The 27074-nt window shown below is 37.4% G+C and overlaps 10 protein-coding genes across 10 annotated transcripts; 5 read left to right on the top strand and 5 right to left on the bottom strand.

Annotated features, from left to right (window-relative positions):
• Nucleotides 1–112: 112 nt before the first annotated feature.
• Nucleotides 113–4388, top strand: SPOG_03217 (formin For3; the record flags this gene model as incomplete). The annotated part of the gene is made up of 2 exons (XM_013169630.1): nucleotides 113–2293; nucleotides 2352–4388. The coding sequence occupies 2 exons, from the start codon at nucleotides 113–115 to the stop codon at nucleotides 4386–4388; spliced, it is 4218 nt and encodes a 1405-aa protein (XP_013025084.1).
• Nucleotides 4389–5153: 765 nt separating this feature from the next.
• On the top strand, nucleotides 5154–8080 carry SPOG_03216 (elongator complex subunit Elp2). Its single transcript, XM_013169629.1, has 3 exons — nucleotides 5154–5356; nucleotides 5415–5998; nucleotides 6042–8080. Exons 1-3 carry the CDS (start codon nucleotides 5240–5242, stop codon nucleotides 7615–7617), a joined length of 2277 nt encoding a protein of 758 aa, XP_013025083.1. The 5' UTR covers nucleotides 5154–5239; the 3' UTR covers nucleotides 7618–8080.
• A 106-nt stretch (nucleotides 8081–8186) lies between these two features.
• SPOG_03215 (TOG Alp14) lies at nucleotides 8187–11234 on the top strand. Its single transcript, XM_013169628.1, has one exon. The coding sequence runs from the start codon at nucleotides 8609–8611 to the stop codon at nucleotides 11048–11050; it is 2442 nt and encodes an 813-aa protein (XP_013025082.1). The 5' UTR covers nucleotides 8187–8608; the 3' UTR covers nucleotides 11051–11234.
• A 180-nt stretch (nucleotides 11235–11414) lies between these two features.
• Nucleotides 11415–12890, bottom strand: SPOG_03214 (uncharacterized protein; the record flags this gene model as incomplete). The annotated part of the gene is made up of 2 exons (XM_013169627.1): nucleotides 11415–12006; nucleotides 12070–12890. 2 exons carry the CDS (start codon nucleotides 12888–12890, stop codon nucleotides 11415–11417), a joined length of 1413 nt encoding a protein of 470 aa, XP_013025081.1.
• A 405-nt stretch (nucleotides 12891–13295) lies between these two features.
• On the bottom strand, nucleotides 13296–17806 carry SPOG_03213 (ATP-dependent RNA helicase Ucp1). The gene is made up of 6 exons (XM_013169626.1): nucleotides 17489–17806; nucleotides 17245–17433; nucleotides 16590–17193; nucleotides 14511–16528; nucleotides 14213–14470; nucleotides 13296–14174 (listed from the first exon to the last, which is right to left on the bottom strand). Exons 1-6 carry the CDS (start codon nucleotides 17798–17800, stop codon nucleotides 13524–13526), a joined length of 4032 nt encoding a protein of 1343 aa, XP_013025080.1. The 5' UTR covers nucleotides 17801–17806; the 3' UTR covers nucleotides 13296–13523.
• Nucleotides 17807–18315: 509 nt separating this feature from the next.
• On the top strand, nucleotides 18316–20991 carry SPOG_03212 (ribosome biogenesis ATPase). The gene has a single exon (XM_013169625.1). It carries the CDS (start codon nucleotides 18509–18511, stop codon nucleotides 20897–20899), a length of 2391 nt encoding a protein of 796 aa, XP_013025079.1. The 5' UTR covers nucleotides 18316–18508; the 3' UTR covers nucleotides 20900–20991.
• A 192-nt stretch (nucleotides 20992–21183) lies between these two features.
• Nucleotides 21184–23224, top strand: SPOG_03211 (glucosidase II Gtb1). The gene is made up of 7 exons (XM_013169624.1): nucleotides 21184–21337; nucleotides 21385–21468; nucleotides 21516–21554; nucleotides 21600–22253; nucleotides 22311–22445; nucleotides 22487–22712; nucleotides 22763–23224. The coding sequence occupies exons 1-7, from the start codon at nucleotides 21238–21240 to the stop codon at nucleotides 23001–23003; spliced, it is 1479 nt and encodes a 492-aa protein (XP_013025078.1). The 5' UTR covers nucleotides 21184–21237; the 3' UTR covers nucleotides 23004–23224.
• SPOG_03210 (SNARE Psy1) lies at nucleotides 21708–24630 on the bottom strand. The gene is made up of 2 exons (XM_013169623.1): nucleotides 22913–24630; nucleotides 21708–22863 (listed from the first exon to the last, which is right to left on the bottom strand). The coding sequence occupies exon 1, from the start codon at nucleotides 24555–24557 to the stop codon at nucleotides 23691–23693; it is 867 nt and encodes a 288-aa protein (XP_013025077.1). The 5' UTR covers nucleotides 24558–24630; the 3' UTR covers nucleotides 21708–22863; nucleotides 22913–23690.
• A 317-nt stretch (nucleotides 24631–24947) lies between these two features.
• SPOG_03209 (histone N-acetyltransferase) lies at nucleotides 24948–25716 on the bottom strand. The gene has a single exon (XM_013169622.1). The coding sequence runs from the start codon at nucleotides 25660–25662 to the stop codon at nucleotides 25093–25095; it is 570 nt and encodes a 189-aa protein (XP_013025076.1). The 5' UTR covers nucleotides 25663–25716; the 3' UTR covers nucleotides 24948–25092.
• Nucleotides 25717–26020: 304 nt separating this feature from the next.
• SPOG_03208 (splicing coactivator SRRM1) lies at nucleotides 26021–26963 on the bottom strand (the record flags this gene model as incomplete). The annotated part of the gene is made up of 3 exons (XM_013169621.1): nucleotides 26021–26407; nucleotides 26510–26839; nucleotides 26925–26963. The coding sequence occupies 3 exons, from the start codon at nucleotides 26961–26963 to the stop codon at nucleotides 26021–26023; spliced, it is 756 nt and encodes a 251-aa protein (XP_013025075.1).
• Between the last annotated feature and the right edge of the window lie 111 nt (nucleotides 26964–27074).

Here is a 27074-nt window from a genome sequence, read left to right as displayed (position 1 = left end):
AGCTCCCTAGTGAATTGTCTTTTTCGTTGATTCACATCCTTAATTTACCTACCCTCTTTCCTTCTTTTTGCTGTTTCCATTCCGTTTGTTTATTTATTAGTCGTTTTTGAAAATGTCCATACACTCTTTTCGAGACCCTTCAGAAGTTGATTCTAGAGATTATGCTTGGAATGCCCAATTCTACGGAGACCGTTCGGCCACTCCTTCGACAATGTCACTTTCTGAGCAGTATGGGTTAAGCAACATTCTATTACAATCAGAGAATGAATCTCGCGAAGATATCGCTTCGATTGGTCAAGAATCTGACAATTCTTTGCAATATATGTGTTCCCGAATTGTGTATCGTCACAAAATTAAAGTTTTTGACAAGCTTTATGCGGAAGCAACTGAAATAAGAAGAAAGTATCCTATGGACGATAGGCTTTTTCCAAAGCCTCCTGTCGTAAAGGAAATACAAGATCCCTCACAAAGGCTAGGAAATTATGGCCCCGATACTCCTTTAACCAAAGATGTTACGATTTTAGATGAAAAGACGTATGCCGTCATTCTGAAAAGAATTGACTTTTACATTGAAAAGGCTGTCGAAGTACCAGTGAATCTGGAATATTTAGTGGCGTTGAATTTGCAATTACAAATGCAGCCCGTTTGGTGGATTGATGAATTTGCTGAAAGAAATGGTGTTGAAAGCTTGTTGACGGCTTTACGAAATTTGGGCCACATTCCCGAACGTCATGCAAATACTGAAGCAGAGGTGTTGTTGATTCAATCTTTGTTTCATTCCTTAAATAGCAACATTGCCCGGAATCACCTTTATTTGTCTGCCAAATGTGCTGTTCCCGGCTTTAATGCCATCGGCACTTTAGCTGAATCAATGTTTTCCAAGAACCTAAATGCTCGCCGTATTTCAACATTTATTTTGAAAGCTATTTGCAGTCGAAAATTTGAACATGGGCAGTCATCCGTCGTAAAGGCCTTAGAGTGGCTAGTTGAAAAAGGTGCGTCCAAAACTCGTTTTAGCAGATGGATGACCGCCTTACATGATGTTGTATCTGGCATTCAGGGTTACGCCGATAACCTAATATTACCAACAAATGAACTTGCCAGCCTACAAGGAACGGACTGTTTGATTGATTATTTGGTGGTTACCTTTAATCTAATACGTGGTATATGTTCATGTACCATTGATCTTCATTCAAGATGTAACATACGCCGTGAATTCTTGAATGCTGGGCTTGGCAAAACGTTGGAGATAATGCAGCGCTGGAAAAACATTTCTGTTCGCACGGTTGTTGTTAATCTTTTAAATGAACACAATTCTGATGCACAGTCTTATAGGAAGTTCATTATTGCTAATTCTGCAAACGAAGAGAAATCAGAAGTCGCATCTTTAAAGCCTACTAATGTTAACCAAGGTCAGCTGCCTGAAGACACCCCCCAGCAGGCGCAAATGCTAAATGCGTTTCAAAAAATTTGTTCTCGTTTAATAGATCATGAATCTCAAACTAGTTTCTACAATCTACTTCAATCCTTAGGTAACGAAAAGGATCTTGAGAAAATTGATAAATCCATGCATCTTTTAGTGTTTACGTTAAATGCAATCGACGAATATAAATCCGCTCGTATCGACTCAAACGTCGGTTTTAATATTGTATCACAAAGATTACTTGACCGCATGGGCACAGCTGATGAATTATCTGATTATAAGACCAGGCAGAGCGAGTTACTCTTGGAAAACAAACGTTTGCACGATCAGGTGGATGCATTGTTGTCACAGCTTAATGTCGGTCCTCGTGATCCTATGCAATTCCTTAAAAGTCAACTAAATGAATTGCGAAAAGAAATAGATCAAAGAGAGAGACTCTTGGCGTCTATGCAACGTGAATTCGATGGCCGCTATAAAGCTCAATTACAAGCTTATAGTAAACTACAATCTCAACTAGAAGCCGCTCAAACTGCAGGAAAAACAAATTTGTATGATGGCTATCCTTCTGGAAGACCATTGTATAAAAGGTCATCCTCTCAAGATTCTTTAGACGCAATGTCTAAAGAATTTGCTTATAGTGTTGTTCCAACCTTAGAAGATTCTGAACATTATATTACTCCGGAAAATGACGAACAAGAATCAGAAACTGAGTCAGAAATTTCTTCTTTGGAAGAGTCAAACGAAGCAACTTTACAACAAAACGATATTCCTAGCCTTGCGCAACCTGCGTTAGCCCCTACAACTCAACTCGGTCCTTCCCCTCCTCCTCCTCCTCCTCCTCCTCCGGTTCCTACCATGGGCGTTTCGAAAGTAGTTGTACCGCCAGCTACAGCAGGTCCTCCACCGCCACCAGCACCTCCTTCCGCAGCTGGGGGCTTACCACCTCCTCCCCCCTCCTCCTCCTCCAGGAGTTACACCTGGTGGTAGATTCGTGGCTACAGCCCCAGTACAGACTTCTCCGGCTGACACCAAGGAAGGCACTGTGAAAACTGAAGAAGAGTTGAAAGAAGAGGAAGAAAAGGCTAGACAACAAAGAGAGGAAGCGGAAAGAAGAGCAAGAGAAGCTGTGGAAAAGTATACCAAAATACCTAGCTTCAGAGACTATTACGAACCTAAAAATCAGCTCAAGCGCGTTCATTGGGAACGTGTTGAACCTCCCTCTGGATCCAATATTTTCGTTAAGTTCCCAATAGACCTCGAAACGATTGGAAGAACTCTATTAAATAGCGGCTGGTTACAAATTTTAGATGAAAAGTTTGACAATACTAGAAGAATTGAAACAAAGGCTATCTCTAAAGAAGCTACTACCACATCACTTCTATCTCCAAATGTTAAGCAACATTTGGAAATCGTGTTGCGTTCTGTTTCAGATTTCACACCTGAACAATTAGTACGAATGTTTCTGACTGATCCCAACTTTCTACCTCCTGCTATCCAATTTTTCCATAAATCTGGATTTGCTACTCAAGAAGGACTTTTATCTCCTTTTGCATCCTATTGGACTGATTACAGCAAACCTGAGGACAAGCGTACACCGCCTAAAGATGACGTTAATGAACTAGGATATTATGAGAGATTTTTTGTTTTATTTATCGTAAACTTGAGACATTATTTTCAACAGCGTATGTATGGCTTACGATTACGTGAGACTTTCATACCAGAGCTTGAAAATATTGAGGCCCACGTTAGAAAAGTCATTGATGTATGCAGGTCAATTTTAGAAGACGAATATTTTTCTGGATTTTTCCAAGTTTTACTTAACCTGGGAAACTATATAAATGACCCTCTTGATAAAGCTCGTGCATTCTCTTTGCCAATGGTTTATAGATTGGAAACACTTCGAGACTGCACGTTTTCTAACACTCTTTTACATTACTTTGAGGATATCATTCGTACCCAATTTCCAGAATACGAGAAGTCTGAAGCGACTTTTAAAAAAATACAGTCTATTAGCTCTTACGGTATTGATGGATTAGTATCCGAAATGGAGTCTGCTTACGAACATTTTTTGCATTTTAAAAATGAAATTGAAAAAGGTGCTTTGTCGAAACGTGAGGAGCATCATCCAGAGGACAAAGTGATTGATGCTATTTACGAATGGTACCAAAAGGCCTCAGAGAAGATAAAAGGCTTTATGGCTTTAAAACGTGATTTCTTGCAATTAACAGAGGATACTGTTAAGTATCTATGTGAATTTAAAGACGTGGAGGTTGTTCGAAACACTTTTTTGAAGAACCTAACTTCATTCTATATAATATACTGTAACGTCAGAAATGATAATGCAAGAAAACGCGAGCGTGAAGCTCAAGCTAGACGAACTGAAGAATCTAAGAGGCTAATCATGGAGCGTAAGAAAACGTCAATAGTTGCACAGTATAGAAAGGAACTTCCGGGACAGACCAACGAACTTGTTTCGAATCAGGATCTTAATACAGATATCGGATCATCAAGGGCCATTGATAGTTCGGAAACGTTAGCTGATGAAACTCCTCAGTTATCGGATGATGCGGATCAAGAACTTCATGATACGCTTCTCAGTGAGTTAGGTAAACAAATCTCCGAAGGCGCTGGTAAAGAATCAATTAACGAAGATTCTGTTAGTGAGCTTGGTTCAGCAGCAAAGGATGAAGATGTCATTGAATTAACTTCTGAAGCCGATGATATCGCTACCAAGGCAAAATCAATGCTGCTTAAAATGAAAAATAGCGAGAAAACTGGTACTAACGTGAAAATTGACCCTATGAATACGGATGAAGATTTTTTGCGAGCACAGCTAAAAGCAGCCAATCATCCTCAAAAAATTTCTTTACCTCAGAACAAGAAGAAGGAATCGGTTGAGGCGTCGTTAGCAAAAAGCATTTTAGCAAATTTGACAAATCCTTCAGCTAAGGAATTACAATCGTGATGATCCTCTGCACAGTATTATATAAAAATCAAATCCGTTCTTTTTGTTAGATTTTAAGGATAGCAGGATTGAGGAGCTACTTTTATATTATTTTACATGCACTCATTACGCGCAAATTGCTCAGTAACTCTACTCTGTGCATTAATCAGAATGAGTGATATTTTTACAGACATGGTCTTGACAAATTTTGATAGTTTTGAATGAGGATGAGTACTAAGAAGGAAAGATAAAAAGGGCTTTGATAGCTTCCCAAGGAAAGTTGTATGGTGACTCAAGTTCATGACGTTTAATGTGCATATATGGATGGGTTTTCTCCTTCATTCGTTTTAGGATTATGGTTTCGCAATTAGAATGAGAACTATATTACATACTCACGGGATATCGTTTAATTCTTTCCTTTTTTTATTTACGACGATGATCAATGATGGGACAAAATTTTATTTATTTGGCTTTAGCCGTTAATGTGTTTCTAAAAAGCAAAGGTTAAAATTGGAATGCTTTCTAGATGTTTAGGTTTTTTTTTTTTTTTTTTTTTTTCTGTTTTGCAATCATAGGTTTAATAATATTGTAAGATACATGAGCCTTAATGGATATTATATTAGCCAAAATTGATAATCTGTGAAAATGGTATAAGAAAACGAAGAAACTTAAAAGTATATAAAGTTCAAACAAAACAAAATAAAGACTATGAGATTGGATATGTAATCTGTATTCATCTTAAGTAAATCCCAATTTCATCCTTCTCATTGCCTTTTATTTATGTTACCTGACTCGTAAGTAACGAGAAAATGTTCAACTGAAGGGTTTGTACTTAACCAAGTGTACAGCAATTCTAATAGTTATTTACTGCAATGTTTCGGTATGAAACACTTCATGCTGGATGTAACCGCATTTCAGAGGCAGCTACATGGACAAACAATTTCGGATTAGTTTATGGCGCTGAAAAACTCATAGCGATTGCCGATCCTGTAAGATTTAGAATAAAGAATTTATTAAGGAATTAAGAAGTTTAACATATAAAAATAGCAAAAGGAGATACAGTATTTATTAGCGGCTCATACGGGAAGAGTAAATTGTATTCAGGAGCTGAATGTTGAAAAATCATTGATTATTTCGGGATCGTCGGACAAGACACTTCGCGTATGGGAGAAAAATGACAGCAATGACTCCTTTGATGTTCTTCAAACGATAAATTTGGATGGTACACCTGAAAGCCTTAACATCAATGGCGATTTGGTTGTAGTTGGTTGCACAAACAGCAAGTGTGTGGTCTTTCAGTGGAAAGGAGCAGGGAAGATGCTGGAAGAAGCATCACGATTTGATACTGGAGAGCTAATCCCAATGGATCTAAAAATGATAAAGTTTAAGGATGGAATTGTTTTGGTTGTTTGTGGCTCTAACAAACGAATTTCCGTTTATGGTAGCGATAGGACATCTCTTAGTTTTGGTTTAAAAACCGTTTTAACAGGGCATCTTGATTGGGTTCGCAGTCTATCTATTCGACAAACTTCTGAGTCAATGGCTACATTAGTCTCTGGGAGTCAAGATCGTTATATGCGACTTTGGAAAATTTCCCTTTGGGAAGAAAAAGATGAAGTCGTTTCAGATGAGTAAGTTTATTTACTACCTTGAAATGTATACTAATTTTATCAGATTTGCTGAAACTTTATTATCCAACAAGCCCATTCGTTTCATGCTTGGTGGAGTGGAATATAAGATTGTTTTTGATGCTCTCTTAATGGGTCATGAAGATTGGATAATGAGCGTACAATGGCATCCTAAAGAAGAGATTATTTTATCTTCATCTGCTGATTCTTCGTTAATAGTGTGGGAGCCGGATGTAGCTACTGGTATATGGTTAGCCAACGGGCGCATGGGTGAAATAGCGTCCTCTCACGGATCTACTACTGCAACAGGTAGTGCTGGTGGATTTTGGGGAGGATTTTGGAGCCCCGATGGTAATGCTGTCGCTTGCTGGGGAAGAACAGGAGGCTGGAGATTATGGCATAAATCTGGAGAAGATTGGGAGCAACTTCCCTGTGTCTCCGGACACACCAAACCTGTCAAAGGTATTGCTTGGGATCCCCAGGGTCAATTCTTCTTTACAGTGAGTTTAGACCAAACAACTCGTCTGTATGCTTGTTATGAAAAAGATAATACATGGCGGGAGATGGCTCGACCACAAATTCATGGCTACGACTTAACCTCAATCCAATGCTTACCCACACGGACTGGATTTATTAGTTGTGCTGACGAAAAAGTTACACGCGTTTTTGAGTTTCCAAAAACGATTGCCAGATTGTTATCGCGTCTTTGTCGTACTCAGATATTTGAGGAAAAGCTTCCGGAGGCCGCCAATGTTCCTCTCTTGGGCCTTTCGAATAAAGCAACCACTGCTACTGAGACAGGTACTGTTAATGCTGATGAAATTCAAACTCCATTAATTGACGTGATTGACTCTTTGCACCATCCACCATTTGAAGAGCATTTACAGCGTTTGCTGCTTTTTCCAGAAATTGAGAAAATTTACGGTCATGGTTACGAGGTTTTTGCGTGCGATGTTTCGCATAGAGGTGATTATATAGCAACTTCCTGCAAATCCCAGTCTCCTGAACATGCAATGATCCGTTTGTTTGATACAAACGTTTGGAAACAGCAACAATTGCTATCCGGTCATTCATTAACTGTAACAACGATTAAGTTTTCATATGATGATAAATACTTGTTGACAGCAGGACGTGATCGACTCGTTTGTATTCATGAATTTTCTCAGGCAGAATCGAAGTATCTGCCGTATGTTGTTATCAAAGCACATTCCCGTATTATATGGGATGCTGCTTGGGCACCAAAGGACATGGGTTATTTATTTGCTACAGCTTCAAGAGATAAGATGGTTAAGTTTTGGCAAATTTTGGATGATAAAAAGGTTAAAGACGTAGTAGGTCTGCAATTTGCAGATGCTGTAACTGCCTTGGATATTGCTCCATTCTTTCATGATAATCATCTTTTACTGGCAGTCGGTACAGAATCAGGAAAAACATATGTCTGGAAGTGTCCTAAAGATAATCTAACGAAATGGACTCCTTTAAAGTTGCCGGATACAATGTCTCCCAAGGAACCAGTAAACAAAATTGCTTGGAGACCAATTTACGAAAAAGAGGGAGAGTACTCTTTGTTATTAGCTGGCGAAGACACGTCAATTCGCATGCTTCGTGTACAGCTCAATTAAAAAAATATATAAAAGACGCGATAGAGTCATTGGGTTTTTGATTTTGGACAACGCCAGATAATTAATATAAGTCCGGAAGAGCGATCTTTCTTTAACAATAAAAATACGTGTTCTTGAATAATGTTGGTTACCTCTGAAATGTATATGGAAAAAAAAATTACTTTGATCATCTTGATTTTTCTAATATGGAGTTGCGAGATGACTAGTAACTATCGATTTGGAGTTTGGGTTTTTGGTTTTTCAGCTTATGACTAAGATAGTTGTTTATTAACCTAAGTTTAGTAACTGAACCAAAAGGTACTAGATTTATATTATCATGAGTACTTTAACAAGTGAAGGTTGTTTTTCATTAGTGTTTATCATATGAAAATGAAGTTGAATTCGGTTATTTACTTTCAATGTTTTTATAAAGAGTCTTAAGTTGCTTCAACAATACAAAGCCGTAAAATAAAATAAAAGTAGGGTAAAGTAAAGTGGTTTTAATGTATACTTTTTATAGGACAGTCGACAGTTGGCTATTTAGGTACATTTTTGAACTTTTCTCGCTGTTTTCTATTTTGTACCCATGTTGTACACCAAGTATGAAATGCTTTCTCCTAACCTACTCCAAACCATTACTAATTTAGAGTAAAAAGAGCGAACCATAAGACTAAGAACTTGAATTTTATTCTTAAAAGAAAAGGTTCGTAAAAAAAAAAAAAGATCGCCATTTAATTTGAATGAATTTCTAGAAGAAAGTGGTTTAACTGAATTCTTTCGTTTTAACTCAGTTACTATTATACAACCAATACTTATGTATAAAAGTTTAATTAAATTAAAGCCTCTACTTTTCTGATATCTACGAAAACTGCTTCTCAATCCTTTATTTATTGTTTCCCTTACGCCAGATTCATTTGAAGTGAACCGTGCCTTTCACTTCTTAACTTAGATTATTAGTCTTCTTTGCTTTGTTTTTATCTGTACCTTCGTTCATTCATTTTTTTAATCCATAATGAGTCAGGATCAAGAAGAAGATTATACAAAGTTACCTTTGGAAACGAGAATTACACACAAAGTTTGGAAGGCTCGTCTAGGTGCTTATGAGGAATTAAATAAATCTTTTTCTCTTTCTGGCTCTCCGACGGATCCTTGCTTTGACCTTTGGGCCCGTCAACCCGATTTATGGAGGTCTGTCCTTGCAGATAGCAATGTCGCTGCTCAAGGAGCAGGTGTTACTGCTTTCGTATCGTTCTGTAAATTTTCTGACCCTTCTTATATCGTTAAATGTAGAGAACTTGCTTCTGCTGCCATTTCAGAAAAATGCCTTACCTCTCGAGCTTCCACAAAATCCGATGCTGTTGAAGCCCTGATGTTAATGATTGAAGTTGATGCTGCAGGTCCTGTTATTGATGCCCTTCTTCCTTCGTTATCTGCGCGGTCTCCGAAAGTTATTACGGCCAACGTATCGGCTATCGCTGACTTGGTCGAACAGTTTGGTACAAAAATCGTTCCGCCAAAACCAATTGTGGCACAATTAAAGTCACTATTTGGACATGCCGATAAAAACGTACGTCAAGAAACGTTCCGATTAACCGTTCATCTGTATCGCTGGATTGGAGAGCCTTTAAAAGCATCTATCTTTGGTGATTTGAAACCTGTTCAAGTGAAGGAGCTTGAAGCTCTATTTTCGAAATTACCTACGGATCCTCCTAAACAACTGCGTCTATTAAGGAGTCAAATTCCCGAGCAAACGGAAGCTACTGACGAAAGTGAAAAAGAAGATGACCATGGAATACAAGAGGAGCCAAACCTTCAGGAGGAAGAAGATGAATTTGATTTAATAGAAGAAGTAGATGTGATTCCTAAGATTGATTCCAATCTGGAATCCGTAATGTCCTCGACAAAGTGGAAAGAGCGTAAGGAAGCTCTTGATGCACTCATCCCAATCCTCAGTCAGCCAAAAATAAAAGATGGAGAATTTTTCGGGTTGGTCACTTTGTTATCTAAAGCTATTGTGAAAGATGCCAATGTTATGGTGGTTATGAATGCAGCAAATTGCATAACGGCTTTAGCTAAAGGACTTCGTTCTAATTATTCTAAATATGCCATTACTTCAATCCAAGCACTTTTGGAAAGATCAAAAGAAAAAAAGCAAAATGTCGTAGAAACATTGTCTTCAGCAATGGATGCTGCTTGTGAAACGATACCTTTCGATGAAATTGCTGAACCCATTTCCGCTTTTTCTAACAACAAAAACCCTCAGATTAAAATTGCATGTTTTAATCTTCAAACTCGATGTTTCCGTAAAGTGCTTCAATACCCTTCAAAGTTTTCTATTGAAGTGTGTGCTAAGTCTTGTGTTCCGGGAGTTTCCGACACATTCGAACCTGTACGTTCTGCGGCAGCTGAGGCCCTTGGAACCCTTATGAAGCTAGTAGGAGAGCGCCCATTAGCAGTATACTTGGATTCTTTGGACGAAATACGAAAATCGAAAATTACGTCCTTTTTCGAGTCTGCTACGGTTAAGGCTGTAGCACCACCGAAAACAAAACCGGCACCTACAGCTTCAGCTAAGAAGCCTGACACTAAATCAGTAGTAACCACGAAGCCAAGATTATCTAAAAACCCACCTTTGCCTCCATCTTCTACTTCGACTGCATCGATTTCCCCTAAAAAGAAGGCGAATACTGAGAAGCTTTCTTTAAATGTGGAGAAAACGAATGCTTTTGAAAATGGACCTTTAATGCCAAGACCAACAACTAGACCAGTTGCCCGTGGTCTTTCTCGCAATTCACCACTTTTAAATAAGTCTCCCGGTTTGAAATCGACATCACCTCTACCTGCTGGGACCATAAGCCAAACGGTACAAGGAATAAAAAACATGGAATTAGACGATGCGGCACATCAGCCTTCAAAACTTTCAAAGACATCCTCAAATTACTTAGAATTGAAAACTAATCATAACGGCTCAGTCGATGAAATCGCTTCCTTAAATGAAGAGAATGAAGAGCTTAAAATCTTATTATCTCGTGAAAGAGATGAAAAAACTCGTTTGCAAAGAGAATTAACTGAAGTCAGAAAGGAACTAAATATGATTCGTGATATGCAACCTTCATCTCCATTAAATGATCGAAGATCTGCTTTTTTGCGAAGAGCTAATTCAGAAATGTTAGACACATCGGCAGGTCCAAGCAATCGCATTGACCTTCTACAATCTCCATTAGGAAGAGCAAGACCTTTAAGCTCTACAGGCTTTAATCAGCACTCTCCATCAGCGTTTTCAAAATCAGCAAATAATCTTTCGTTTCAAACAGATCCTCCGAAACAGCCATTTTCTCCACGCTCAAACTTGACTTCAGATTGGAGTAAAGCAATTGATTTGACAACGAGGTTGAAACAAAAGATTACTGAAATGAAGCAGACGGATATAAGACATCAGGGAATGATTCATTGAATACTCACAGAAAGAAAAGATATGTTTTATGTTTGGTTTTGTATAAAGGATTTGCGTATAATAATGGTTAATTTGGTGAACCTTAAGAATTCTCATGATTTATGTTTGTTTATATCCCTTGCAATAGACCTTTGTTCCTTGTGAATAAAATAAAATTCAAATCAAGTGATTAATAAACTATGGGTTAATCATAATAAACAAATTTAAATATAAGAATGTAAATTTCATAAAAATAAGTCATGTACTATTAGATCAAAATTAATAGAAGGCGTTAACGGAAGAACGAAGGGATAATTGTAGTCTTTCTTAGAAAAGCCAGGACAACAATAAACAAAAAACAATAAACAAAAACACATAAATAACCTTAACCGCTTTTGGATAAAGACGGATTATGAGAAATATCAGTTATTTGATTTAAAGAAATAGACGAAGTCGTTACCTCTTCGTCGTCTTCCAAATAGAAGTAAGGATCACGACTAGGGGAATAAGGAGGGAGATGGGACAATTCAGAATCTAGGTTTCGATGAAAGATGAAGACAGGCAGTTTAAATTCGAACTTTTTCAGCTTGTAATGTAACTTTTGTGAGTTTCTAGGTGAATATTGAGATAAACACTTTAAAGACAACTCACTAGACGATTGCGGTGTACTGTTATTTTCCGAGTCTAAATGCCAATTTGAAACAAGGGATGAGCTAGATCTGAAAGAAGAAAATAAAGAGTAAGATTTTTTCTTAAGTGAAGAGTTAGATGAAAAACCTTTTTTTAGTAGAACAGTTGATGGTTCTGAAGTATGAACGGACACATAAAAATTATGCTTTACAAGAAGATGAGGATTTTTGGTTACACTTCCATGGATGGTGTCTTCAAAGGGCACCATAAATTCAACTCTTGAATGAAGCCCTGGTACAGTAGGAGGGGTCCAGCGTCCATCCTCGTAAAGGACGGTTGTTGATACTCTGAAGGGACCGTTGAAAAGTAAAAAAGTGACTTTTTGAACAAGACAGACATGAATAAAATACCTTTCATAAGTACATTGCGGAGCGGGAGAAGAAGCACGGCTTTTAGCATGAGATAGTTTATGTTCACCAAGTTCGAGACTAAGTCGACTCAAGCGCTCTGGTATAGAATCAGCAGATTCATGTAAGCTTTTCGAAGCATTAGAAGAAGGTGTTCTTACAATAGGAGTACTGCTAAGTTTTTCCGGATACGCGTTGTAGATATTTCCTTCCTCAGGTTGCGCTAGTTCGAAATCGATAAGAAGGGGACATATGCAACCTGGACCTTTGTAATTTTGTTGAGGATACTTCACTACAACTTTAAGGTCTTTATGTTTTTTAGGTGACAACACAAGTTTCGTAAAAGAGTCCTGGTTTAAAGGAAGACCAAATCGAATGTGATGCGGCCCTGGCATGCGGTCGGGATTCAGGGTAAAAGGTACGACAACAGGAACAGTAGCGATCCTAGGCATTCGGCAAATATCGTCTGTGCTTATATTCACAGTCAATGTATAATGAATAGCACCATCAGGCGTAAATATTGTTCTCGGCGTGTACCTAGGAAGGGGTGCTATGATATCAAACGTGTATAACGTTCCTTCTTGGACCAAAAAATTCCCTCCTAGATTCCACTCAATGTGATTGAAGTGAGTTTCCAGAGGAAGTTTATTTTCGGTAGGAAACGCCTTGATGCCTGTAAAAAAAGCCCCTATGCGCTTGCAGAAAAATGTATCTGTTGTAGTGAAGTATGCGCGATACTTTAAAACTGACCTTAAATCCTCGACATTGTCATAAGTATCTGAAACTGTTCCCAGTATATGGAGTTTGTCTCTTGAGTGGTCCATAAATCTTCAATTCTAATTCTCTCCTTTTTGAAGTAGAGATTGAGCTCATTCCATTCGTTTTTTCCTCAATTTCCCCTCTATTCAAATGTAATGAACCGATTAACTCGATTTCAATCTTCTTAGTTCACGGATGATTTTGGCAGTTTTTTCTTGACGATTTGGAGTTTATTACGTTTAGTTGGTTTAAAACAAGCAATGACAGTGGAAAGTATGCTATCTTAGATACGATAGATACCTTATAATTCGTTAATAAACCTTAAATGCTTTAGCGAATACAAAAACAATGTAGTCCAGTTATACAATACTGATTTTAATTAAGTAGGCATTTGGTCGATCGTATATTAAATTCGTTACAAACAAAATGAAAAAAATACTTGGAGTTTGGTCGTTACTTTAAACGGCACCCACACGATGGTTCATTTTGATACAACTCTCATTCAAACAAATATGGATGCACCGAACTGAATGATATAGCTTCTTCAGCACTTGTTTCTTATTTTTTTTTTTAAATTTCAATAAATACAAATACGAACTTTTAAGTCAATATTGAAAGATACGACACGAAAGACAAAAAAGAGAAAAGATACAAACGTATTCATCCAAAAAGTTTATTTTTCTTGCTCGCAAAAGCAGTTAAGTGCCATTACTGGCAATCAATGACTGTATGCATCTGCGAATATCATCTTCGTAATATACCTTTTGATTAGACTCCAATCTTTGATGCAAAGCAAAATCCAAATAGCGTCTAAGCAATTTAAGTAGAATCACAACCTTCGGCCAAGCTTTCACAGCAAAAGCATTATCAAGAATTAAGCCCTTTCCTAAAGGATCCACTATAATGTCATTTGTCCCAAGCAAAGCCATCCCAAACGTATTGATAGGAGTACAATTCTGCAGAAATGGTTTCGTAGTTTCTACCTTTCGTTCATAAGCTATAAATGTAGTCTTGGATGGATTCGGTGAATTGCTGAACATCACGCTTGTCGGATGAATAAACAACCTGTTTTTAGATTGATCAAAAAATTTGGTTAAACGAGCCTCTTGATCAACCTCAATTGAGCCAGAAGATGAAGACACGTACTTTTTGTCTGGGTAAGCGCATTTCACGATATTTGGTCGCAATGCACCAGCAATTATAGCTGAAAGAAGCGATAAATCCTCACTAGAATTCCATGAGAATTCATTGTACTTCAGATTAATCACAAGTTTCAACATTTGTATAGCATCGCTTAATTCTGACCTGTTTTGTCTTATTTGTTGCATACTTAAAACAGAAATATGATTCTATATGTTAATAAACAATTAGACGGGAAAACACTTACATCATGACACCATTGAGCTGCTTTTTTCAAACCGCTATTTTTCATAATCTCATTCCACTGGTCGTATGCTTTAGCATCTGTTAGGACATCACCCCAACCATTACTTAGATTAGATCTTATATCTCGTGCACCATCGTCATGCAAAAATGGGGACTTCGAAGACAATACTGCCGAGATACTTAAAGCAGGTTCAGTGAATCCGAATATGGAGGCTAAAACTAAAAGTTTTCCTAGCTTTAAATCTATTGGTAGAGCAACCTAATTGTTAGTAATGAATACAAATAAGTAAACGACTTACCAAATACTCTCCCATTCCAGTGAGTTCTTCATTTTCAGTTAACGCACCAACCTGAATTAACTTCTCTATGGCAGTATCCACTGCTTGATCAGTAGGAGGACTTAAAAGGTACTGCATAAATTTTTTAACAGCACCTTGTCTGTCTGCATCTTTACCGCTGATAAAACGGCTTACTAAAGGTATGACGCTTAAACAAACCTGTGACAAGGCTGTTCGAAGAACATCCGGGGGAGTCTCATCAGCCATTCCTTTTTTCTCAAATCCCCTACTGTATAATTTGAAGCATATTCCTTCTTGAACACGACCTGCTCTACCTCTTCGTTGTCTGCAAGCAGCTCTAGATGCCCATGTCTCTTTGAACGTAACTAAATCCCGATCGAGATCATAGTCAATCTGTTTCACCCTTCCACTGTCAATAACCGCCACTACGTCGTTGATTGTGATCGAAGTCTCTGCCACATTTGTTGAACAAATGACTTTTCTTTTCTTATAAGACTTAAAAACTTTCCTTTGATCCGTAGTATTCAAAGAAGCATGAAGAGGAAGAATTTCAAAACCATCACCACATTTCCGTTTAATTTCTTGCATACAACGGTTAATGTTTGAAACTCCTGGTAGAAATATTAGAATGCTACCCTTATTCAAGCCGAGTTCAGAATTAATATGGTTTACGAGCTGGGAAATAAGATTATAGTCCACTTCGTAGAAACCATTTCTTTTTTTCGTAATTTCGTTGTTTGAATCCTCATCGCTTATGAAATTGAAATCTTCAATATAAAGATCTCTAATGGGATACGTTCTGCCTTCAATATGTAAATGCTTAGACTTTGGAAAATACGACATGAAGCTTTCAGCGTTCACTGTTGCACTCATAAGCACAATCTTCAAGTTGGGTATGCGAGGTATAATAAGCTTTAGTAAGGCAAGAAGTATATCGTTATCAATGGATCTTTCATGGACTTCGTCAACAACAATGCATGATAGAGTACGAAGATACGCTAAGCCATGCAACTGGATTCTTCTCAGTAACAAACCAGTAGTGCAAAATTCTAATAAGGTTTCTTGCGAAATACATTTATCTCCGTGTACACTATAGCCAACTTCACTTCCCAAAGCAGTAGTTCTTTCAAAGGAAACTCTTTCAGCTAAACTGATTGCTGAAATTCTTCTAGGTTGAGTACAAACAACATTAGCGACATTACCGCGACCTTCCGAGAGAAAATGATCCAAAATGAATTGAACTACTTGCGTAGATTTACCACTTCCAGTCTCACCACTTATAACTATGGACTGACAGCTTTGTAAGGACGATAATATAGTCTCTTTTGACTTGAAAGCAGGAAGGGTTTCTCTATCTTTCGTTCTTCGTAAATATTCTGGGCTCTTTTGTCTATCTAACCAAATTTGATAGACCTTTCTATCCATTTTGGGGTCACGTTTAAATAATTTCGGCATTTTGCTTTCTTTTTGCATATGGGAGATAACATCTTTAGTCTTCGATACATCCGTTCCAATTGTAACCGACGAAAGACTTAATAAAGGTTCAAGATTCTTTAGAAAACTGGTAATATTTTCCTGCAAATAATCATATAAAATGTCAAGCATAGGTTCTCCAACATAATTATGAGCATAAAGAAGTAGCTTTCTCACTATACTTAGCTTTATATAGGATGCCATTCTTTTAGTTGAAGATATAAATATTATAGGTATGTTTTGAGGATAAGGACTAGCAGGCAATTTAAATTCAATATATATCTGCCCAAATTCGTCGGACGGTGAATTGAGCTTAATTTTACAAGAATCCTCTTGTACAGAAACTTTACTTTGGTATATTGATTGAAGCGCTTCTGCTTCTTCCTTAAAGAAAGTAATTGAATCGCTGGAAAATTCAGGTTTATCAGGAAATTCCTTACCAACAAGATGGAATTGTAAATATTCTGCGGCAAGTGCCAAATCATTTCTGAATCTTTGGAGGACAGAGAAAGAAAAGTCATAATTGTAGCCAGCATCTCCAAGGCCTATACAAGGTGATTAGCAACAGAAAAAATAAGACAAATAATGAAGAAAAGAGTTTCATACGTTTTGCATTGTAATGAATAGCAAGTGTCTCAGAGTTATTATTTTGAATGCTAACACCAACATTATAATCAGAAGGCAGAAATCTTTCAGGAAGGTCATCCTCTGGAACATGAATAATCAACCACTCTAGTGCTTCCTCTAAGGACGAGCAATACTGACATGCTTCCTTTGCATGTAAGTCTCGAAATCCCAAACTTACTAAATCTTTTACTAAAAGTTCTTTAAGACTTTCTAGAACCTCTTTTTTCTCGTATCCATCCCAGATGCTTAACGAGCGTAAGAGAGTTTCTATAGACTGACGATGATTAAGGCTCATGTTGAGAGTAACAGCATGTTTGAAATCGTACTGGGAAAATCCTGAAAGACGAGTTCCTTCTGTAGAAGAGAATGAAGGTTTGGGAAGTCTTTGAACAGGTGGTTTTGCTGAGGCTTGTTTACTCGCAGAAATTTCTGCTTCGCGTTCTTTCGCAGCTTTAAACGGGTCCTCGTGATAAAGATACTGTCTATTATTTTTGACATCTTCTTTTTTCTGTTTTTCCAAATTTAACCATATATCTCTATAGTTTGGAGGAAGTGCATGCTGTAAAGATTTATGGGACAGAACCTAGAAACAAATTTTGGGTTAACTTCCACAATAGCACTTTTTATCACTTACTCTGTGTAATGCGTATACAGCTCCGACATTTCTGGCCTCTACCAACGTTTCTTTTTCAGGAAAATAGCCTTTTTCGTAAAAGGCCTTGGGAGGAGCCAGGTTAACATGATCAAAAACAGATGAGTTTTTTGGATCCCTTTTCGATAAGCGTGCGGAAGTGAATATATATTGTTTGGATTTTGTTTGTTTCTGCGTTACGGATACTATTAGAAGCTGTTCAATTAAGTTAGTAGTATCAACTTACCACCTGTATATCCGACTTTTCCCATTTACTTTTCTGGCAATGCTCATTTAATAATACAACAGGGATTTTACCAGTCCATGAACTTCCCCCCACCAATTGCTTAGCTGTAGGACGAGAAGGAGTATTGGGCTCCGTTTTATTTTCTACTGTCTCTCGAGTTCCTTTACCGGCTGGACCACCTTTTTTTTTGTCTTTAACATTTTTATCATTAGAATCCTTTTTATCAACTATACCATCCGATGGTTTTCCCTTTTTCCCTTTTGGGGCCATGCTCCGTACAGTTTGGAAGAATGACCAAAAATGTATATACATTTCGAGGGTTGATGATAGAATATGAGTTACTTTTCATGCTTATTCCTTGTTACTTAACTTACTAAATAATTATCAATTTATAGTCAATTTAAACTGTTTGTAACAGCTTATGTCCAGTTTTCGACATGAGCGAAGCCATCAGTTTTCAATGTCTTGTTATGTTTCAATAAAAGTAAAAATAGATTCATAAATAATATCATAATTAAACAATAGACGGAATATCCTAGCTACACCAACCATCCATGAAACTTTTTTGCTGAAACTGCTGAAATTTCAGCCTTTCAGTCATCGTAACAGCTTGACATGTTTTTACTCTGTTTTGGTATGGATTTTCAGTAATAGTGTTAAGTATTCATAATAATAAAAAAAAGTACCTAGCCCTGTTTTAAATTGCTTGAATTCCTTGGCGTGTGTCTTTACAATTTGTTTTTTCGAGCACTTAGTCATTCATATAATTCAAAATTATTACATCTAAGTTTGTGATTGTAAAAAGCGGCGTTCTTCTGCTTATGTAGTTCGCCATTATTTTTTTTGCCTCTACTAGACTTACTCTCTACAACAAACTACCCTATTTCTAGTATATAATTTGAGAGCTTCACAGCTAAGCTTTCCTTCATTTAATATCATTCTTTATACTTTTTAATTGGGGTAACTTGCCTTGTAAAAAATTTTGGGATCAATTCTTTTGATATATTGAATTTTTGAAAAATGGCTAGGGGAAGACGTGCAAATCAACGCGATACCGATTTGGACTTAGAAAACAATCAAGGTGAGATTGAAGCTGTAAAACCAGCTCCTAAGCCAAAAACGAAGAAGAACAAAAAGTCTGCCAAGAAGGCAGAAGTTTTTTCTGATGAAGAATCTGACTCCAATTCCGATGTTAAGCAAATTCAAGAAGAAGAAGAAGATGTTTCTCCTCCCAAGAAATCTTCTCGCCAAAACAAGAAGCCAGTGAATGCCTTTGCTGCATTTGCTGATGAGCAGGAAGATGAAGAAGAATCTGAATTAGAAGAGTCAGTTGTTGATGAAGACCCCAAAAAGAAAAAGAAGAATGACAAAAAGACAGGTCGCAAGAATGCTTTCGACAATTTAAACGAAGACATGGATGAGATGTCCTTGAATGACGAGGAGAAAGAAGAGTCTTCTACTTCCAAGAAGGAAAAGAAAAAATCGAAGAAGTCGGATGAACCTAAGAAAGACCGCAAAACCCGCAAGAAAGAAGAAAAGACTCGAAAAATGACTGCTCTTATGGAGCCTAAGGAGGAAGACGAGACCGCCGGTAAGGGGCCTCTTAATCAGAACCAAAATTTGAAGGATGGTTTACTTTCAGGACGCCTCATTTTTGCCTATGCTTCCGGGCAAAAAGTCTCCGCTGATGGTTCTGACCCTTCAGCCGGTATTACCGTTACCGGCAATTTGCTCAGCCCTCCCAATAGCCGTGATTTGCAAGTAGAAAAATTATCTGTATCCGCTTATGGTAAACATCTTATTAAGGATTCTGAACTTAGCTTAATCAACGGTCGTCGATATGGTTTAATTGCTCCAAACGGAACTGGTAAATCTACTTTACTTCATGCAATTGCTTGTGGACAAATCCCTGCTCCTCAGTCCTTAGACTTTTATTTATTGGATCGTGAATACATGGGTAATTCACTTACCTGCGTGGAAGCGGTTTTGGACATAAATGAACAGGAACGTAAGCACCTTGAAACCGTAATGGAGGACCTACTCGATGATCCAGACAAGAATGCTGTTGAGTTAGATACTATCCAAACTCGCTTAACTGAACTTGAAACTGATAATAGTGAGCATATTGTTTATAAGATCCTTAAAGGTTTGCAATTTACCGATGAAATGATAGCCAAGCGAACCGAAGATTTGAGTGGTGGATGGAGAATGCGTATTGCTTTGGCTCGTATTTTGTTTATTAAACCTACTCTTATGATGCTTGATGAGCCCACTAATCATCTGGATCTTGAAGCAGTTGCCTTTTTGGAAGAATACTTGACTCATGAAATGGAAGGTCATACTTTGTTGATTACCTGCCATACCCAAGATACTCTTAATGAGGTTTGTACTGATATTATACATCTTCACCATCAAAGACTTGATTACTATGCTGGTAACTACGATGTATTTCTCAAGGTCCGTGGAGAACGTGATGCGCAATTATCAAAGAAAGCTCGTCAACAAGAAAAAGACATGGCTAAACTTCAAAATAAACTAAACATGACTGGAAGTGATCAACAAAAGAAGGCCAAGGCTAAAGTGAAGGCTATGGACAAACGTCTTGAAAAAGATAAACAATCTGGTAAGGTTCTAGACGAAGAAATCATTCAGGAAAAACAACTAGTTATTCGCTTTCAGGAATGTGGTGGTGGTATCCCGTCTCCTGCTATTAAATTCCAAGATGTTTCCTTTAACTATCCTGAAGGCCCTACTATCTTCTCTAAGTTGAACTTTGGTTTAGATCTGAATTCTAGAGTTGCTTTGGTAGGCCCTAATGGTGCTGGTAAGACTACTTTGATTAAATTGATCCTTGAGAAAGTTCAACCTACACTTGGAAGCGTTGTTCACCATCACGGTCTTCGATTGGCTTTATTCAATCAACACATGGGTGACCAATTGGACATGAGGCTATCTGCAGTAGATTGGCTTCGTACTAAGTTTGGTAACAAACCTGAAGGTGAGATGAGAAGAATCATTGGTCGTTATGGCCTTACTGGTAAAAGTCAAGTCATCCCTATGAGTCAGCTTTCTGACGGACAACGTCGTCGTGTGCTGTTCGCTTTCCTTGGTATGACTCAACCACACATTTTACTTCTTGATGAACCTACAAACGCTTTGGATATTGATACCATCGATGCTTTGGCTGATGCACTGAACAACTTCGATGGTGGTGTAGTTTTCATTACCCACGATTTCCGTCTTATTGATCAGGTCGCTGAAGAGATTTGGGTTGTTAAGGATGGTACTGTGAAAGAGTTTGATGGTGAAATTCGTGATTACAAGATGATGCTTAAAGAGCAGATTGCTAAGGATAGAGAAAGCGAAAAACAAGCGGAATTGGCCAAACAAAAAAGTAAGGCTTTGAGATGATGGTTTCAGATTCATTTGATAATTCTCATAAAGTTTTTGTTTAGTCGGTTGGTTTATAATTTAAAAATAAAAAACATCTATTTATCTTGACATGTTTTAAAAGATGATAATACAATCCGTAGTTATTTTGTATTTTACAAAGTTCCTTACCAAGTAACCTAGTACTGTTTAAACAATAAATCGATGAACTTCTAACTCTTAATTAAGTTGTATATGAAACTGAAAAAGTAATTAAAAAATCAAACAGCTACGTCCTTAAAAAGGTTATATGACCCCAATCCCTATCATATCTCAGCGATTTACTTGCTACTCAAAAGCTTCTACTGCCAATTCGCAGAATGCATCTCAAATCTCGTAACTTTCTGGCGGCATTGTTCGGTAGTTTATTGTTTTCTTTTGTAAATGCCAAGCTTTCAATTAGAGGTATTTCTGAAAGTGGTATGTTCATCGTTGGCCATGAATTCCATGCATACTAATTATTGAAGAATTGCATCTCTATAAACCAACTGCAAACGGGCAATGGAAATGTTTAGGAAGCGATAAAACGATTGGTTTTGAACAAATTAATGGTAGGAACATTTGAAAAACTCATGATGATGCTAACACATATTTGAAGATGACTACTGTGATTGTCCAGATGGATCTGATGAACCTGGTATAATATATTAATTTGAAAGCTGTACTAATGATTTTTACTAAGGGACTTCTGCTTGCTCAAATGGAAAGTTTTTCTGCAAGAATGATGGTTACATTAGCAAGTACATTCCTTCAAATTGGGTTGATGATACGAAATGCGACTGCTGCGACGGTTCAGATGAGTCTTTAATTAAGTGTGAAAATACTTGCAAGAAAGAAGCCGAAGTCTATAAACAGTCTTTAACGAAACATAATCAACTTGTAAATGATGGCCTAAAAATTCGGGATGACTGGATAGCCCAAAGTGCTGTAATGAAGAAGGAAACAAAGAGAAAGTACGATTCAGTATCAGTGAAAATAACAGAAATCGAGAAATTGAAAAAAGAACTCGAAAACACAGTGCAAACGTTAAAACAGTCTCCGGAATCAGATAGTAGATTCGTTCTCTCAACTGATTTAGAAGAAATTAAGAATGACTTATTCAATTTGCTTGATGAGAGAAATGAGTACAATGAACGTCTGAGTGCTTTGGAGAATCTTTTAGATGAAATCTCTCTTCAGTATGAAACAGATAATTTTGATGGAACATTGAAAGAAGCCTTGGATTCTTGGGAGGATCTCAAATCTCAAAACATAAAAAGAAAGGTTTCCTCAGAAAAAATTCACAATGACTTGGAATCATCTTTGACACATCTTTCTCGGATTGCTAAAGAAGAAGGTACCAAACTTTGCGTTTAAAATTTATAGAATGTTTTGAGTTATTAACAAAATATAGCTACTTATTTTAGCTTCTTTAAAAAAATTGAGAAAGACCTAACGGAAATTTATTGGAATGTGAAGCGCTCTTTAATTGATTTCGGAATACTAAGTCCTAGTATTCCTGCCACATTATTAAAAACGGCTGAAGGAGGTATGGAAGCCTTGTTAATTTTTCTGACAGTTGAACTTTAGGTTCTTACTTGGAGCGTATTCATTCTGACTTGGATGCAGCAGAAGATGAATTGGAAAATCTGCATAAAGAACAGGCTACTCTTCTTGAAGATTTGCAAGAGCACCATAATGGTTGGGATAATCTGTATCGGTTCATGAAAGGGATGAAGACAGAGCTTAAAGTTGGTGACTATCTGTACAAAATCCTTTTCTTTGAAAATGTTTATCAGGATTCTATTAATTTAGGGTATGAGTGCTTTTTTCCATTTTTTGGACATAATTGCTGATACCTTTTAGGAGCTTTTCAGAGCAAAGTGGAAACACACTTAAATATTTGAACGGTCAAAGCTGTTGGAACGGTCCTGATCGATCTGCCACAGTCGTCGTTGATTGCGGAACTGAAAACGAAATTGTTAGTGTTTTAGAAGCTCAAAAGTGTGAATATACCATAAAGATGAAAAGTCCTGCAGCTTGTTCGCCATCTCAATTTCAGACATCCTTGTTGAAGGATGACAATGACGTTCCTGATGAGCTTTAGATTGACTACTTTTGATACTATTTATAAAAATTTATTAAGGTAACTCTTATGAATTTACTGTTTTTATCAATACCTATTTCGTTGATGAGCATAGATAATAAAGGATATTGTATTTTCACTTAATGCATACAGATGCCTTACAGAAATTAGACACCTATTCATGCAGTGAATTCAGTGAAAATGAAAAGGGAAATAAGTATATAAACTTAAAAAGACTATGAACCTATTAGTCTATTTATACTTTGTTGAGACTTTGTAACGAGCGACATTATAATACATTTACGAGCTCCGTTGTTTCGACCCATCAACGACTTCAAGGCATCAATCGATTAGAAAGGGCGCGCATACAAGACGATATGTAAATTAACCAACAACTTAAAAATGTAATTGAAGTAAACATAAACGCAAGTGAGAGGATACTGAACATTAAAAGACGATCATAGAGAGTGAAAGATGTCCAGCAACGAGTATAAGAGTTAGAATCAACGGGCAAAGTAGGGCAAAGACTTAGAATATCAATACACTAACGGGATGAGTAAAATACTTGGTGTTCGATCACCCGTACATTTGCTCGGTGACTTAACAACTCCTATTAGATGAGAGTAAACTGAGTAAAATGGTGATTGCGGTATTTTTAACATGACTTTGGGATAGACGAGCATGAAGAAGAATTACTAAACCAATAAATCAATGTTTATTATGATTGCCAACAACAGGAATCAAAACACCGCAAAGAACAGCGACTAAAATACAGACGATAAGCACGCAAACACCGAGACAGATCCATTTCTTCCTTCTAGCGGCTCTGGCGCTCTTGATAGCACGATCCATATGTTGTGTACCCTCACCCATATTGGTTCGTACGTTGACGGCGTCGGTAACTATTTTATCAACAGCGGGCTCTTGCTCTTGGACCATGGTAGCCATGTCTTGAAACAATTGAGCAAGTTCAGCAATAGTACGCTCAATCTTTTTGATGTCAGCATGGCGTTCCTGAACTTCTCGAAGAGCAGTTCTGGCTTCACCAGAACGGTTAGAGCGCAACAAAGCCTGAGCAAAGACCTGACCACCGTTTTCTTCGCTAATGGCGGTTTGGAAGTCTTCTTCGGTAGCTCTTGGGTTCGCAATTTCTAGTTGACGGCGCATGCGTTGTTCATATTGTGCGCGGTATGTCTTCTCAATCTGCAAGAAGTGTCGAATTTGATCCATAAACTTCTTTTTAACAGCTTCCGTTTGAGTTCTTCTAGTAGCTGTGTCATTATCAGGAGGCAGCTGCATGTTTTGTGATTCCAAAGATCGGATTGCCAATTGAACACTGGTTTGTAAACGACGGGTATCGGCAGTATATCCTTCCAACTGACGAGTAGTAGCAGCAATGTTCGATTCATCTACTTCCTGAAGAGATTGCTGATGCAGCATTTCTATTCTGCCAACATTATCCTCGATTTGTCGAATGGCATCTCGTATATGATCAATTTCCTCAAAGAATTCCCCCATGCTAAGTGGAATCATTTCCACCCCAAGGGAGTAATCAGTCTCCTTATTGGTATTCATTTTCACACCAAATAATACTACTTTTGGTGCTTATTAGATGCCCAAGGTCCTCTAGTTGTTGGTGAAAGTCAAGTTTGTTTTTAATACAGAAGGAACAAAGCAAATCAGTTGTCATTGCTTAAGGCATAGTACCGCGGCGCCTTAAATCGAATATCCGTGCCACCACCACTATTTATTTATCAGTTCACTATGATTCGGTAAAGTTTTTGGGAAGCATAAGGTTATCGTTAATAGTTTAAGAACGTTTCTGTTTTGGTATTCTTAATAAACAATTGTTCTATAAGTCAATAGGTAATTCAATTTATTCATTTTTACAAATTCCTTCAATACTCTACCACTAAACTCCTATATTACCTTTTGTTAAAAGATGTCAAATAAAAGAAATGTAATGTCTTCATTGAGAAACGATCTAATTGTGTTTGTCATCAAGTTTTCGAGTAATATAGTTTCGATAAAGTATGAATAAATGATTTCCTTTTGTTTTGTTGTATTTCTATACAGTATATACGCGCAAAAGCGATTTTGCTGTTCTTCCCTAATTATTCTTTATATTAGTGTACAAGATGTAGTAATCTGGATGAACAACTCTGCCAGACCGAAACGTTTTCGATTGCGGAGATGTTGGATGTGGATAAAACTGGAATTGATGATAGAAATTGAGAGCTTGCTCGTTCTTACCAAAGACGGTCAAAAAGACATACGGAATCTGTCTTTGCTCAGCGATGCGTATCAATTGTTTCATGAGCCATGACCCACATCCTCTTCTTCTCATATCTTTTGTAATCTGAAGTTCATACAAGTAAAGGCATGGAAGATCAGCTTCAACTGTTTCTTCAAAACTCATAAAGCCGACCAATTTACGCCGTTCAGTACTATATAAACAAATATAACAAAGAGAATCCATGCTCATCTCTCTCCATTTAGCTTCATCATCCCAACTAAGGACACTGTTTTCGTAAAGGTTTTGCATATTTTCCTGAACCAAAGCAAAACATTCCTTCAATGTATATTTATCCCGAAAAGAAATAATTTCCATACATAATTTATTCATTTCTAAATATGCCTCATCATTAATTTCCCATTTTAGCTTTATTTTGTCGGTCATTTCCTAATGGGTTCAGAGTACAATGTAGGTATGGTCAGTGTCTGCTCTTTGTCCCTCTCAGATATCATTCCAATATCCTTGATTACAAAAATCTTTTAGTGTAACATATCCTTCAAAGTTGCTTTTCGAGCCATAATCAATTCACAGGGTTGTTGCACGTCAGTTGTAGCTCAAGAAGTAAGGAGGCCCAAACTAACAAAAGATTTAATATTCTCTATTTCAATGCTTCAATAACGGTGTAAGTGAATCCAACCCGTAATATTCTATCAACCTCCCACTTTATAATTCTATCGTACAATCCATGAAAAGCAATACATTGAAAAACCATTATTCATAACATTATTCTAATAGCTTAATGCTAATTTTGGAATCTATCTTCCAGAAAACCTTTCTTCTTCACTGTCATAAGGTGAACGGCTTCTCTGTCTCCTGGAATAGTAACCAGAATCTCGTCTTTCAGAAGGTATTGATCTTCCAAATTCATCGAAATCTTCATGCCTTCTATGACTAGTCCTTGGACGATGAGAAGAACGGTAGCTCCGTGAACTGTGACGATCTGAATACGGGCGCTCATAGGGATCATTCTCATACCTGCTGTTACGATATCGACGTGGTGACCTTTCTCTCTCATAAGATGATCCTTCCTGTTCTCTTCGCGTAAATTTTCGAGGTTCTCGTCTCGGCCGGGTTCCTGGCCTTTCCCTAACATCACGATATCGACCTTCTCTGGAAGTATGCTCTTCAGCTGGATGCAATGAGCGATCAATCTCTTTTTTAGCCTCGGATTCCGAAACGTCTCTTTGGCTCTAGTTGTATTAGCAATTATTGATCGTTCCAATGAACTTACCCGAAGTTTAGAGAGTTCTTCTTTCTTCTCCTGAATGAATTTTTCAGGTATTCCATAGGGATTTTGGGAAGCTGATAATATCAACATCCACAGTTCTTCCGTAAATTCAGACGCCTTGCTCTCCAGAAACCCTGTAAGATTGAGTTGAACTTTTTTAGGATCTAGAGCTACTTCATTATGCGAATCTGTGCTTTTCGATGCTTCGACAGCCTCCTCTAGCATGCTATACACAAAATCAATCACTACCTCATCTTCAAATCCTATAAGCTCGATTAACCGATTAGCTATCCAAGGCTTTAGTACCTCAATATTCACTTTTTTCATATCCACCTTTCATATGAAGTTAGCTTTTATATCTTAACCTTCGATGGCTCTTCTAGGTTTACCATCTTCAACCAAACCGGCGCACTCATACCTTTGCTTCAAAACTAGGTGGAAATTTCGTGTCCCGCATCAATTTCCTGTCAGCACTAGTATATAGCGTTTCTTGCTCAGCAGCAACCCCCTAAAAACAGTTAGTATATCAACTGCAAGTTCATAACTTCCATGCCTTATAAAAGCCACT

The sequence above is a fragment of the Schizosaccharomyces cryophilus genome (assembly GCF_000004155.1).
Source record: "Schizosaccharomyces cryophilus OY26 unplaced genomic scaffold supercont4.7, whole genome shotgun sequence".
NCBI classification, from domain to species: Eukaryota; Fungi; Ascomycota; class Schizosaccharomycetes; order Schizosaccharomycetales; family Schizosaccharomycetaceae; genus Schizosaccharomyces; species Schizosaccharomyces cryophilus.
This window is presented reverse-complemented; position numbering and strand designations above follow the sequence as displayed.

Excerpts from the sequence above, each read along its gene's own strand:
- SPOG_03212 (XM_013169625.1), top strand. The coding sequence starts at position 18,509 with ATGGCTAGGGGAAGACGTGCAAATCAACGCGATACCGATTTGGACTTA.
- SPOG_03211 (XM_013169624.1), top strand. The coding sequence starts at position 21,238 with ATGCATCTCAAATCTCGTAACTTTCTGGCGGCATTGTTCGGTAGTTTA. Across the intron at positions 21,338-21,384 it reads TAGAGGTATTTCTGAAAGTG|AATTGCATCTCTATAAACCA; the intron begins GTATGTTCATCG and ends TAATTATTGAAG. Across the intron at positions 22,713-22,762 it reads CAGGATTCTATTAATTTAGG|GAGCTTTTCAGAGCAAAGTG; the intron begins GTATGAGTGCTT and ends GATACCTTTTAG.
- SPOG_03209 (XM_013169622.1), bottom strand. The coding sequence starts at position 25,662 with ATGACCGACAAAATAAAGCTAAAATGGGAAATTAATGATGAGGCATAT.
- SPOG_03216 (XM_013169629.1), top strand. The coding sequence starts at position 5,240 with ATGTTTCGGTATGAAACACTTCATGCTGGATGTAACCGCATTTCAGAG. Across the intron at positions 5,357-5,414 it reads TCATAGCGATTGCCGATCCT|CAAAAGGAGATACAGTATTT; the intron begins GTAAGATTTAGA and ends ATATAAAAATAG. Across the intron at positions 5,999-6,041 it reads GATGAAGTCGTTTCAGATGA|ATTTGCTGAAACTTTATTAT; the intron begins GTAAGTTTATTT and ends TAATTTTATCAG.
- SPOG_03215 (XM_013169628.1), top strand. The coding sequence starts at position 8,609 with ATGAGTCAGGATCAAGAAGAAGATTATACAAAGTTACCTTTGGAAACG.
- SPOG_03210 (XM_013169623.1), bottom strand. The coding sequence starts at position 24,557 with ATGAATACCAATAAGGAGACTGATTACTCCCTTGGGGTGGAAATGATT.
- SPOG_03213 (XM_013169626.1), bottom strand. The coding sequence starts at position 17,800 with ATGTATATACATTTTTGGTCATTCTTCCAAACTGTACGGAGCATGGCC. Across the intron at positions 16,529-16,589 it reads TATTCATTACAATGCAAAAC|GCCTTGGAGATGCTGGCTAC; the intron begins GTATGAAACTCT and ends CACCTTGTATAG. Across the intron at positions 14,175-14,212 it reads CAGCTCAATGGTGTCATGAT|AATCATATTTCTGTTTTAAG; the intron begins GTAAGTGTTTTC and ends ATTAACATATAG.